Source organism: Sus scrofa, chromosome 12 (assembly GCF_054392235.1).
Source record: "Sus scrofa isolate SSC_HxYL_T2T_F1_AM1 chromosome 12, Sscrofa_HxYL_maternal_Yorkshire_Landrace_v2.0, whole genome shotgun sequence".
Classification (NCBI taxonomy): Eukaryota; Metazoa; Chordata; class Mammalia; order Artiodactyla; family Suidae; genus Sus; species Sus scrofa.
In genome coordinates, this window is record NC_139394.1 from 53,312,819 (window position 1) to 53,326,272 (window position 13,454).

The window sequence follows — 13,454 nt, forward strand, 5'->3', positions numbered from 1 at the left end:
AGGAAGAAGCAGGTTGTGAGGAAAGGTAGGGACCTGTGGAACAGTCAGGTTCCAAGACTCCAAGGCGTAGAAATGGTAAGATTTCAGGTCGGTGCCTAGAATTCTTTTCCAGAGGTTAGGCTGTCCACAGCTGGATCTTGGAAGCAGTGAGCAGCCCGTCCCTGGGAAAATGCAGGCAGAGGGGTGATGCACGGTGGCCCAGATATGTAGGGGCTGAGTGGGAGCAGGTCCAGCTGGTCCCTGCAGAGCCGATGTCCACGCAGAGGCTTCACTTGCCTGTTCCCTCCTGCCTCTCTTTTCCCTTAGCCCTGGGCTCCGTTCTTGTCTTCGCCCTTGATCAGGTCTTCTGCTCGGCTTGAGAAGGTGGTGCGTCCAGCTCTGCGTTAGGTTGAAATCTGGAAGACTTGAGTCCATGTCACTGGATGATTTTGTCCAAATCAAGCATCATTATTTATTTATTTTTAGGCCACACCTGTGGCACATGGGCGTTTCCAGACTAGGAGTCGAATTGGACCCGAAGCTGCTGGACACGGCCACGGCCACGGCCACGCTGGATCTAAGCTGTGTCTCTGACCTCCTCTGTGGCTTGAGGCAACATTGGGTCCTTAACCTACTGAGCGAGGCCAGGGATCGAACCCGTGTCCTCAGGGATGCTAGTTGGTTTCGCTAACCGCTGAGCCATGATGGGAACTCCCAGGGACCTTTTCTATCAGTGCCATCCTCTCTGCATTTCTGAGGGGCGGGATTGAGTAAGTCCATGTCTATGGAACTCCGTAGACCAGATAGCATCTCACAGGGCTTATTACCCATTTCCAGCCCTTTCTGCAAAGAGACAGCAAGGAATACATCAGGACATACATGATAAATTGACATGTCACTATTGGTGATGATAGTGGTGGTGGACATGAAATGATGCTGAGATTCCAGGAGCACTTGACTCATTTAAGAAACCTTGATGCTTATCCAGGGACCTTTCCGAATCATGCCCCCAGCCTTTCTGCCCTCCGTTCTTTAAAGGGTCCATGACTTAATGATCTTTGCGTGATGAAATGAATAGAATGTGCTGGGTGTTTTAAATGTTGCAGAAAACTGTTGCTAGGCGACTCTGTGGTATAGTCGAGAAAGGGAGAGGCAGAGAGAGATGACGTTCCCTTTTGGGGTGTCTTTGGCTCAGACGAGCGAGGCTAGGCGGCACCCAGAATATGAGGCTGGTAGGCTCTGTGTCTCATTCCAGGGTAATTTGTTTCTAGGGCAGTCATATTTACAAACAGTCCTCCTTCCTGAATCAGCTTCCCTTGTCGGGAGAGAAAGGCAGGCAGAATGCAGTCCTTGGTGGGTCCTGAGCTTGCAGAATGCCTGACCTCAGGGAACGATCCAGGAGGAACCTGCTATTTGGGTTGGAGCAATATTTATGCTCTTTTCTTGGGACCACCATGCCACAGACCAGGCTCTTCCCTTGATGCTTCAAGAGAGGAAAGGAGATTAGTTCTTCCATATGAGAGCATCTGGAGGCTGGCACGTGGAGTGTGGACGCCGACACGTGTGTGTGCGAGTGTGGGAGTGAACCCAGTGAGGACGGAGCTGTGTCCACATGTTCGTCCTTCTGTGTCAGTTTTCCGACACACAGTAAGGAAAATCCATCAGCTCGCCTAAAACAGGGCCCGAGGTGACTCGTGGTCATCCAGTTTCCTTCTCTCCCCTCTGCCTCTCCTGCTTGTCAGCTTTGTCCCTCAGGCTGACCCCTCACGCCTCCAAGGTGGTGGCTGTGGTTTCAGGGGCAGACAAGTCACATCTCTTTGGGGACCATTGAGGAAACCTCACTCCAAAGCCAGCAGATGTCCTCTCATGTTCCCTTGGCCGGGGGGTGGGTGACTGACCACCTTAGATGGATCACGAGACTCTTTTCTCATGGGGGGAGAGGGGACGTTGGAGCAACCGCTGCTCTGCCAGCAAGGGACATGGGCGGGGAGTGGCACCTGTATGTGAGTAACTGATAATGCTGTCATTTGTGTGGCTTTGCATGTGTGTCCGAGGCCCCAGGGGACAGCTAATGAAAGCAGAGGGCACACCCCTGAGGCCCTGGGGCCTTAGCATCGCTCTGCTTTTAGGAATGCGTCTTGTGCCCCCAGCTGACTTGTATGCCCCTTGGAGGTCAGGCCGTGTCTTTCACTTCTTTAATTCCCTTCCTATAATTCTCCCTGTTTCTGGCCCAGTGCTGGGCACACGGGAAGCACACAGTAAATGCCTATGACTAATGATGAGAGGAGCCACGTGTATGGGGTACTTCCGGTGCGCAGGGGCCTTTATATGTATTCTCACCACAGCCCCGCAGCGTAGGTCTCCTCCATCCCAGCTCACAGGTAAGTCTCAGAAAAGCCGAGGACCCTCCCAGGGGCACCAGCTCATGGCTGGTGGAGCAAGAGAGCCCAGATATAAATCCTGGCAGTTGGACCCTGGCACCCCAGGCCTGTGCCTGCTAAGCCGCATTACCACCTGACCGTGTTATTGAGTGACTGACTGATTAATGGGAAGTGATGGGAGGGTTTGGGGGTCCCTGGAGCAGAACTTCCCTTCCTAGATGCTCAGGTCATCTTTGAAGGCCTCCGGAGCCAGGGAGCATCATCCATGTGGTGGGCGGGATCCCCGGGGACCTCCCTCGTCAGGAAGCCCTCCCTCAGGTTGAGGTGAGAGCTGCCTCACTGGGACGGCTGCCCTTGGGTCCAGTTCCAGAGCACCAGAGGCCTGCGGGTCCGTCCCTGCCGAGGGCTCAGTGATCTTGCCTTTAGCTGTGCTTCTTGTCCCCGCATGCACTGTGACAAGCCCCCGATGGTCCTGGTTGTCCCCTCCTGCACACTTCTCTGTTTGCCCATGCGCCCTTTGCTCCTTGGCAGTGTGTGCCCCCGAGACCCTGGGCCTCTGTCCAGTCTGAGCAGACATCTTCTCCTCCAGCAGCGGTGCTGGGCTGAGGGCTTGTCTTCACGGCCTCTTCAGCCCCTGCAAGCACGAGGGAAGGCTCAGCGCGCGGATTAGTAAGAGCTCCTGATGGTTCAGCAAGGAGAACATATTCCAGGTTGCACAGCGTGCACTTTGGGATGACGGTGCAGGGATAGCCAGTGTGTGGATAGAGAAGCACACTTAGCTTTCTGCAAAAAAAGAGTCCCGTTGGGGTTGGGCACATGGCTGTCTTCAGTACCCACGTGATCCTGTGCGGAACACGTCACTCCGGTTTAACTGACGAGAAAGCTGTAGCTTAGCGAGGTGATGACTAGACCAGGGTCACCTAAGTTTGGTGAGCCGTCCAAGGCTCACTTTCCTCACCTGTAAAATGGGGATACTAGCCTTTGTCGCCCTTGCAGGGAGCTGGGACACTGACCCCTCAGACTCCGCCGGCTGGTGTCCTCTCTCGCCTCTGCCTGCAAAGAGCCACCACACCTAGAGCGTGGGATGGAATATATGACAGTTCTCTGCAAACTGCTGTGATTGTAGCGGGGGCCACTGAGGGTGTGGGTGTGCGTGACACTGCGTCCACGTGCCGAGGGCTGCGTCTGCAGACCACGTCAAGCAGGCAGGGTCGTCAGGAGGGACCAGACTCCACCGCTGAGGCTCCTGTTGCCTGCTCTCCCCACAGAGGGCCATCCGCGTGCGCAGCCACTCCATGGAGACCATGGTGAGCAGCCAGAAGAAGCAGCACAGCGGGGGCATTCCCGGCAGCCTCAGCGGGGGCATCTCCCACAACAGCATGGAGGTCACCAAGACTACCTTCTCGGTGAGAGCCCAGGGCCCTGGGGCAGCATGGGGGCCCCGGGGAGGGTCCTTGGGGCCCCTCGGGCAAGTAGAGCAGGATGACAGAGGGAAACAGACTGTTTGGGGGGCGGGGGGCAGGCCCTGCCCTGTGAAATGCAGCCTCCATCCCAGGCAGAACCTGGGGTTGGCCCAGACCCCGGGCCCTCCCTTTGCCATCCTGTTCTCTGAGTTTCCTTGATCACTGGGCCGCCTCAGGGCCAAGCCTGCAAAATGGCCTGGAGGTGAGTTTCGTGGCCCAGGGGCTGTGCGAGGAGCGTCCTTGCTTGGTTATCAACAATAACAGGAGTTCCTGTCCTGGCGCAGTGGTTAATGAATCTGACTAGAAGCCACGAGGTTGCAGGTTCAATCCCTGGCCTTGCTCAATGGGTTAAGGATCCGGCGTTGCCGTGAGCTATGGTGTAGGTTGCAGACACGGCTTGGATCCTGCATTGCTGTGGCTGTGGCATAGGCCGGCGGCTACAGCTCTGATTAGACCTCTAGCCTGGGAACCTCCGTATGCCATGGGAGCAGCCCCAGAAAAGGCAAAAAGACAAACAAACAAACAAACAAACAAATAAACCCAATAATAGTAGCTGTCTTCCCGCCCCGCCCCCACTTGCTGTGGGCCAGGCTCTGAGCTAAGTCATTCTTGAACCTTGTCTGTCCCATGACAGGTGTCTAAACGTGGGTACGAATGTGTTAGTTCTCTGCCTCACATTTGAGGAAAAGGAGGCCCAGAGGGGTTAAGTAACTTACCACAGGTCACCCAGCTAAGCGGAAGAGCTGGGATTCGACTGCAGGTCTCTGATCCAGAATCTAAGCTCTCAGTCACTGTGTAGATGGTTCTCAGGGAAGGAGCCTGGCAGGTCTGTGGGTTTGGGTCTGTTCTGCTCACCCCAGGGGTTGGCCAGGGAGGGAACCAGTCAGTCCTCTTAAAAAGCATGTGACTCTGGAGTTCCCTTCATGGCTCAGTGGTTAACGAATCCGACTAGGAACCATGAGGTTGTGGGTTCAATCCCTGCCCTTGCTCAGTGGGTTAAGGATCCGGTGTTGCCGTGAGCAGTGGTGTAGGTCGCAGACGCGGCTTGGATCCTGTGTTGCTGTGGCTGTGGTGTAGGCCAGCGGCTACAGCTCTGATTCAACCCCTAGCCTGCAACCCTCCATATGCCGTGGGAGCGGCCCAAGAAATGGCAAAAAGACAAAAAACAAATAAAAAAAGCAAAGTGACTCTGGATTTCTATTAGGCTTTTCTTTTCTTTTTTCTTTTCGTCATAGACCGTATCCAGCATGATACTAATGATCAGTATTATAAATGCTCATGCATAATTCATTGAATGTACTGAATATTTTCATAGCTCTTATCTAGTTCCTCCCGGAAGGTCTGTGAAGTGAACAGGGCAGGGCTCCATTCTGCAGATGGGGAGACTGAGGCCCAGAGAGTTTTGCCACCCACCCGAGGTTGCACAGCACGTGGATGGCAGAAACTGGGGCCTGGGTTAGAGGGCTGGTTGGCTCTGAAGATTGGCCATAGGCTCCCCTCTCCCCCTCTCAGTCTCCAACCTCTTCATGGTCGCCCCGGCATGTGGGGGAAGCAGAGGCACATTCTTGGGGGGCTCCCCCTGCCTGGGGCTGTGGGTGAACCTGCCTCTGCTGCTCTCAGTCTGTCTTATTTTTGAGATGCCAGCTTGGACCCATTTCTTTACGAGCAGTAGATGCAGAGGCGGGAGCCCTGGGCCCTTGTGCTCGTCTGCTGGTAATTTGCTCTCTGACCTTGACCGAATCTTCCCATTCCTCTGCTCCTCAGATTCCTCACTGGTAAAGCTGGAGGCTGGACCAGAGGCTCTCCCAGGGCTCTCAGCTTTGTATTTGTCTATCTGTGACCCCTTGAATCATCCTGTCCTTCTAAATATGCAGGGCTCTCCTTATGGTGGCCTTGACCCTGTGTTCCTCCAGGCATTCTGGTCCTTGGTAGATTATTTCCCGGGGCCACAAGGTTCGGGTTAAGAACACAGGAAAACAGGCTGCAGGTGGCATGAGTCTCAGGGTCCCAGCTTCTGTTGCTGGACCCCCCACCTTCCTGGCTTGCTTGCTGTCTTCTGGGATCTCCTCCAGACCAGCTGCGGGGTTGCAGGACCTCGTTGTAAATTGGAAAGCCGGGGAGAAGACGGGGTCTGGGAGGTCAGCACTCACTCTGGCACTTTTATCCGCAGCCTCCAGTGGCGGTGGCCACGGCGAAGAACCAGTCTCGGAGCCCCATCAAGCGGAGGTCGGGGCTCTTCCCTCGTCTGCACATGGGCTCTGAAGGCCAAGGGGACAGCAGGACACGATGGTAACGCTCCATGTGGGGTTTGCAGCTCTTGCCACTGCTGCAGCCGTCAGATGCCCACCTTGGGGAGGGCTCTGTGTAGATTCAGGAGATGGGTTCCTTCCGACCCTCGTCCCCACTCCTGGCACCTGCACGTCTCCTGTCACTCACTCAGCTCTTTATCCACTGAGGCAGATTTAACTTAGTCTCAGCACGGGACTCTCCAAAGTTAGCCTTGTCTCATTTGACCCAAACTAGAAACATCGCTTGGATTCTTTGCTTTCTTTGCCTCTTTTTTTTTTCCCCCAGTACTTAAGCAAATGTCCATGCTTATGGAAACCTTCCCTGATTCTGCCAGGCAGAGTTCATCGAACCATCCTCTAGGCTTCTGGAATGTTCTTTCTTTTCTTTTAAAAAGCAGCTCTCATATTGCATTATACTTAACCTGTCCCTGCCAGTGATCGTTCCGACCCTTTCATTGCTGAGCCCGCTTGTCCTTTAGTTCTGCGAGCAGCATCTCCTGATGGCTGCCACCTGTTGGGCTCCGTGCTCCGACAAGAGCTACAGAAGATGCAACCCTGCCTTCCAGAAGCTTACAGTCTTGTGAGGGAAAGGGGGGCACTTTGGTTTTGACGTCCGGGTCTCTACGTTGTCTGTCAGCAGCCCCGAATGGTGGCACCGTCCCCTGAGCTTGGGCATGCAGGACCAGGGTCGGTTTATGGAGGGGCTGGAAAGCTCTGTTTGGAACCTACACATGTAGGTGGGTCCTTGTGGGGCCCCCAGGAGAGAAGGACAGAGCTGAGAGTGGTCAGAACTGCAGGTATTGAGCTTGGGAGAGAGGCCTTGACCGGAGGAGATGAGATGGGCATCTCTGGGGGTGGAGGTGGCGTTTCAAGAGGTGTTTAGGATGCCTGGGGAGGAGTTCCCGTCATGGCACAGTGGTTAACGAATCCGACTAGGAACCATGAGGTTGCGGGTTCGGTCCCTGCGCTTGCTCAGTGGGTTAACGATCCGGCGTTGATGTGAGCTGTGGTGTAGGTCGCAGACACGGCTCGGATCCTGCATTGCTGTGGCTCTGGTGTAGGCTGGCAGCTGTAGCTCCCATTTGACCCCTAGCCTGGGAACCTCCATATGCCTTGGGAGCAGCCCAAGAAATGGCAAAAAAGACAAAAAAAAAAAAAAAAAAAAAAAAGAATGCCTGGGGAAGACCTGCATTTAAGGGCAAGTGGAGAGAGGAGAGCTGGTGAATAAGATTGGGAAGAAGATGAGAGAGGAAAGAGCCTGGCAGTGTGGGCTGGGGCGTAGATCTCAGACGCCAGGAGAGGGGACAGTCCAGGAGGGAGGGTCAGCTGTGGCAGGTGTGCAGGGACGTCTAGCTTCATGATCCAGACTCCTGCTTGGGCAGATCATTAGGAAGTCATTAGCAACCTCATTAAACGTGCATTGAAACACCTCTTGCCTCTGGGATGCTAGAATTAAAAAAAAAAAGACAGATAATAGCACTGTGTTGACAGGGATATGGAGAGTGTGCAGCTGATGGCAAAGTCAAATGATGCAGCTGCTTGGGAAAACAGTCTAGCAGTTCCCCAGAGGGTGCAACAGAGAATTATCAAAGGACCCAGCCATTCCCCTCCTAGATATGTGCTTAAGAGAAAGGACACATATGTCTACCTAAAAACTAGCACGTAGGTGGTCTTGGTGGTATGATTCATAACAGCCCCAGGTGGAGGCGGTCCAAACGTCCGTCACTCGATGACTGGACAAATACAATGTGGTATATCCAGAAAATGGAATCTTATTTTGCAAGAAAAAGGAGCGACGTACTGATACCTTTTAGAAACATATGAGCCTCAAAAACGCTATGCTGAGTAAAAGGAGCCATTCGCAAAAAGACCACACTGTACTGGGTGATTCCACTGCTGCGAAATGTCCCACCCAGGCAAACCCAGAGGGGCAGAAAGTAGACCAGTGGCCCAGGCGGGGGTGAAGGTGGGGGGTAGAATGGGCAGTGATTGTGAGGAGGTCCTAGAGTGTTTTTAGGGGGGAGGACTGAAATATTTTAACTTCACATTTTGGTGATGATTGCACAACCCTGTGAATATAGTAAAAACCGTTGAATCGCACACCTTAAAAATGGGTGAACTGCATGTGGATTTCAGCACAGCTGTTATAAAAATAGAAGTGCACCGCGGATGGGGCCATCATGCCCCCAGTAGCGGGCACAGGGCAAACAATGGGCATCAGTGGGTTTTGTTAAACTAGAGGAGGAAGAAACCCTGGAGCCCCAGGCTGTGAGTGGCCCCCTTATCCAGATGCCCCCTCCCAGCACCAGGGCCACTTCCACACCCGGATCCAGGGAGCCCATTTTACAGTCTTTGTGAAGTGGGTTCCCTGAGTTAGGCAGCAGGTGGCCCTGCCGGCACCCCGAGGACCCCACGTGCATTGGTTTTTTTCCCTGTCGAGTGGTGGATGTCCCAGGCCCCCTCCGTTCCCTCTGGGGCCTGTTGTGGACCTGGAGCTCTGCCAGGTGGGATGACCAGCTTGGGTGGGGGGTGGACTTGGGCTCGGGGGCATCAAGCCAGCACTCTTACATGGAAGCTCTTGACTCTCACCAGGAGCCTAGAGCAGCCCCTGATGGAGCAGAGCCTTCTGTTGTCTGCTGCAGTGTCTGGGGGCAGGGGCGGGCTCCAGTGGCAACGGAGGTCCTGGTGGCCGTGCTCTGGTAGGGGGGGCTCTGACCCCACCGGCGCCCATGGTGCTGAGAGCTGGTCAGGGCTCTTTCTCTGGCCTGCGGGTGGGGTGGGGATTGGGGTCTGGCCCCATGGCCTCACTCCTCTTCATCCTCATTTCCTCAGTGACAGTGCATCCAGCAACCCCAAGACCCCAGAGGGTGGACACTCTTCTCAAGAGATAAAATCTGAGACCTCATCTAACCCCAGCTCTCCGGAAATCTGCCCCAACAAGGAGAAGTAAGAGAGTGGGGGTGGGAGAGGGGCTGGCTTTAGCCACCTGCTGTATATGCACTCTGCTCCAGGCAAGCTGAGAGCCAGCAACTCTTGCCTTGGAACTCTCTGGAACAGAAAAGCCCACGGGCAAGGGCATGGGGTGGGGGGTGGGTCTGCTAGGCCTGACCTGCCCTCAGTCCCAGGGAGAGCCTGGGGAGGTGTCTCCATGTGTGACCAGGGCCTGCCTGACTTCCTGTTCTTACAGGCCCTTCATCAAGTTGAAAGAGAACGGCCGAGCCAACATCTCCCGCTCCTCCTCCAGCACCAGCAGCTTTAGCAGCACGGCGGGGGAGGGGGAGGCCATAGAGGAGTGTGACAGTGGGGTAGGTGTGGCCCTGTCTGACCCTGGGGAGCAGGGAGGGGCGCCCTGGGCCCAGCCAGATACCGCTCGCTCTTAAAATAGCTACTGTGGGCAGAGCCTGGTCTGCGGATAGAAGGGGAAGTGTGGCAGCAAGAGGGGGTCCAGTCAGCCGTCTCCACCCTCTGGGAGCAGTGGTGACCTAGGAGCTGCAGCAGGGGTCAGAGACCAGACTGAATGGTGTCCCTGCCATGGGGTCTCCAGCTGGAGGAGAGAGCCATCAGCCCTCCCTATGGGGCTGGGTGAGGGTTACTTGTGGGGGTGTAGGGCAGGAGGTTGGAGTCGGGTTGGAGGCAGCAGAGGCAAAGAGCAGGTGTTAAGTGGGGAGTGGGAGTCGGCGGCTGCCTTGGACCTGCCTGGGGGGGAGGGGAGGGGAGAGGAGGGGCCTGTGTCAGGCCTGCCGAGGTTGGGGCTGGCCTTGTTCACCCCGTCTCTCTCCCCAGAGCAGCCAGCCATCCACAACCTCACCCTTCAAGCAGGAGGTGTTTGTCTACAGCCCGTCCCCGAGCAGCGAGAGCCCCAGCCTGGGGGCATCCGCCACCCCCGTCATCATGAGCCGGAGTCCCACAGGTCAGTGGCGTCCTGTGGGTGGTATGCACAGGGTGGGCGACAGGGGGCAGGCTGTGGCTTGGCATGTGTCCCAGGTGTACTGGCCTGTTTCCATTCCAGTCCCGCAGAGGTAGGGCATCTGTTTATCCCTCGTCAGAGGCCTGTGTTCTCATCCTCTCCTTATTCATGTGGCTGCTGAGGCTCAGAGAGTTCAGGGATGGGGTTGTGTGATTCCAAAGCTGAAGCTCTTTGCTCTGACATCTCACCCCTCCCTGTCACCAACCCAGAGCCCCTTTGTCACAACGACCACCCTGCAGTGTAAGGGGTGGGAAGAGTGTTACAGGTGGATGGAACAGCAGTGGCGCCTCCTGGGGGAATCCGGAGGCCACGTTCTGATTCAGTGCAGCTGGAGGGTGGGGAGGGGCTATGTGGAGGGGCTATGTGAAGGAGGAGACAGTGGTTAGAGCAACCGACTGGGGCCACCGCAGGACTCTGGTGAGGATTTTGCATTATCCTGCCAGCAGTGGAAGCCATTGGAGGGTCTTAAGTCTTGAGAGTTCTTAAGAAGAGAAGCGCCATCTAGAGGAGAGAGATGGCGGCTACAGCTGGCTGAGCAGAAAGGATTGATGGGGAGTCAGCGCAGGAGGGAGATCAGAGAGGGGTCACGGTGGGCAGTGAGGGGTGATGGAGCCATAGATCTGGGGGGTGTCTGGGGCGATGGGACAAGGACGTGGATTCAAGGATTGTCCGGGCCCAGTAGTGGGGCCTCAGGGAAGGCAAGGAGTCTGGCTTTTCAGGGTTCTGTGATCCCTAAAGTCGGGCAGAGAAGCGGGAAGGGTTGGAGCCTGAGGGGCATCCAAGCGGAGGTGTGTAGGCACCGCTGGGCCCTGGGGGTGCCTGGAAATCAGAGCTTTGGGCTCCCCTGCAAGGAGCACAGCTGAGTGTGTGCCAGGACTCTGGAGTCTGGGTCCAAACCCTGGATTTCCCCCTTACCAGGGATGTGCCATTGGGCAAGTTACTGAGTCTTTCTGTGCTTCCGTTTCCCCCAGTGAAAGAGGGTGGGAGCAGAATAGTTTCTTTTCTTTTTTTTTATCATTTATTTACATATATATTTTTTTTCTACTGCACAGCATGGGGACCCAGTTACACTTACATGTATACATTCTTTTTTCTCACATTACATGTTCCGATATAAGTGACTAGACAGAGTTCCCAGGGCGACACAGCAAGGATCCCATTGCTAATCCATCCCGAAGGCAACATTATGCATCTGTTTACCCCAAGCTCCCAGTCCACCCCACTGCCTCCCCTTCCCCCTTGGCAACCACACGTCTGTTCTCCAAGTCCATGGTTTTCTTTTCTGTGAAAAGGTTCCTTTGTGCCGTATATGAGATTCCAGATATAAGTGATATCGTATGGTATTTGTCTTTCTCTTTCTGACTGACTTTACTCGGGAGGAGAGTCTCTAGTTCTATTCATGTTGCTGCAAATGGCATGATTTTGTTCCTACCAGATATGGTTGGTTGTGTGAAGAGTAAATGAACTTACGGTTAGAAGAGAGTTGGAGCTGTTAACCGAAGTATTTGTTAAATAACAGGAATAGGACAGTAGTGTAGTCACTGGGTCTCACCTGGGGGCGATGTTGCCCCCCAGGGCACATTTGCCAGGTCCAAGAATTTTTTTTTTTTTTTTTTTTGTCTTTTTGCCTATTCTAGGGCCACTTCCGTGGCATATGGAGGGTCCCAGGCTAGGGGTCTAATGGGAGCTGTAGCCGCCGGCCTACACCAGAGCCACAGCAACGCGGGATCTACAACCAACACCACAGCTCACAGCAATGCCGGATCCTTAACCCACTGAGCAAGGCCAGCGATCGAACCCGCAACCTCATGGTTCCTAGTCGGATTCGTTAACCCCTGCACCATGACAGGAACTCCAGGTCCAAGAATTTTTGATTTTGCTTGTGGAAGGGACGTGTGCTGCCGGCATCTAGCGGGCAGAGGTCAGGGAAGCTGCTAACCATTCCTACAGCGGACAGGGCAGCCCCTCCCACAAAGAGTTATCTGGCTTAAAATGTCAGCTGTGTTGAAGAACTCTATAAATCCCACAGAGCCAATTGATTCTCACAAAATGCTTCTATTGATATTTTCCCACCCTCTTTGTATCTGTAGAAAATGGAAGGTTTCAACTGGTGAACAAATGTAGTTCTGACATGAATGAGGATTGATAATATTTTGTCAGTGCTGGGAGCACCTGCTTTGTGGAATCAGATACTGGAAGAGGATTCTTTTACTTTTTGGGCTATTCGTGATGTAATGGCTATAGACAAACACATTTTCAAGTTTAATCTTATATTAATATTTTCCCCACTGATTTCTTTCTTTCTTTTTTTTTTTTTTTGTATTTTTGGCATTTCTAGGGCCGCTTCTGCAGCATATGGAGGTTCCCAGGTTAGGGGTCTAATCGAAGCTGTAGTTGCCAGCCTACGCCAGAGCCACAGCAATGCAGGATCCGAGCCGCGTCTGCAACCTACACCACAGCTCACGGCAACGCCAGATCCTTAACCCACTAAGCAAGGCCAGGGATCGAACCCGCAACCTCATGGTTCCTAGTCGGATTCGTTAACCGCTGAGCCAGCACGGGAAGTCCTCCCCACTGATTTCTTAAGTATAGACAAGAAGACAGTAAATTAAGCTCTGACTCATAGCATTTGCTGATTTCTGTGATGCGAGTATTCCTGCCGTGGCCAATCTCAAGCATCTAGTGTGATGTGGAGTTGAGAACAAACTACCAGACAGATATAATAGATGTAAATAACCCGAGGAGAATAGATAATAGTAAAATGTAGGGAAATAACTAGGAAGTGATGCGTTCTGAATATTTATTACCTTTGATGAAAATAATTTATTGAACTGTAAGCTTAAATAATTGGGGAAAAAAAACAAAACCTGTTTAACAACCAGATTACATTTCTAAAAATTTAAGAGCTGGCGCTCATGAACAAGTCAGCTAGAGTGCCTAGTGGAGAGGAGGCCCCCCCTTCTCCTGGCCTCCCTATCCAGCCCCCCAGCCCAACCTCTGTATCTCCACCTTTCTCTCAAGGGCATTCTTCTTTTTCCTAGAAGTCAAAAGCAGAAACTCCCCGAGGTCAAACCTGAAATTCCGCTTTGATAAGCTCACCCACGCCAGCTCCAGTGCGGTAAGGGTATAGGGGCTTGGGGGTAGCAGGGGGAGCTCCCCCCCCCCCACATTCCATCCTCCTCCAGAAGCCGGCTCTCCTTCCTGGGGGGAGAGGAAGAGGGCCCCTCACACTTCACATCTGGGGAACGCAAGTGCTGATCGGATCTGGGGGTGATGCTGCTCCCCACATGGTGCAGGCATCAGCCCGGGGGTCACCAGCCACCTTTGCAACACTTCCTGTGTTGGAACCACACCCATAGCGGGCTGGGAACTGTTG

General features: G+C 54.0%; 1 protein-coding gene across 20 annotated transcripts in view; it reads left to right on the forward strand.

Moving 5' to 3' along the window:
- Positions 1 to 13,454, forward strand: part of RAP1GAP2 (RAP1 GTPase activating protein 2) — a 212,785-nt gene that overhangs the window by 194,079 nt on the left and 5,252 nt on the right. For 14 of the 20 annotated variants that reach the window (XM_021067635.2, XM_084985484.1, XM_021067652.2 and 11 more), the window contains 6 exons: positions 3,629 to 3,766; positions 5,994 to 6,112; positions 8,944 to 9,057; positions 9,299 to 9,416; positions 9,895 to 10,021; positions 13,120 to 13,196. In XM_021067635.2, coding sequence (XP_020923294.1) covers positions 3,629 to 3,766; positions 5,994 to 6,112; positions 8,944 to 9,057; positions 9,299 to 9,416; positions 9,895 to 10,021; positions 13,120 to 13,196 — 693 coding nt within the window. The remainder of the gene's footprint in view (positions 1 to 3,628; positions 3,767 to 5,993; positions 6,113 to 8,943; positions 9,058 to 9,298; positions 9,417 to 9,894; positions 10,022 to 13,119; positions 13,197 to 13,454) is intronic. The other 6 variants (XR_014821518.1, XR_014821524.1, XR_014821523.1 and 3 more) reach the window with 1 other exon arrangement.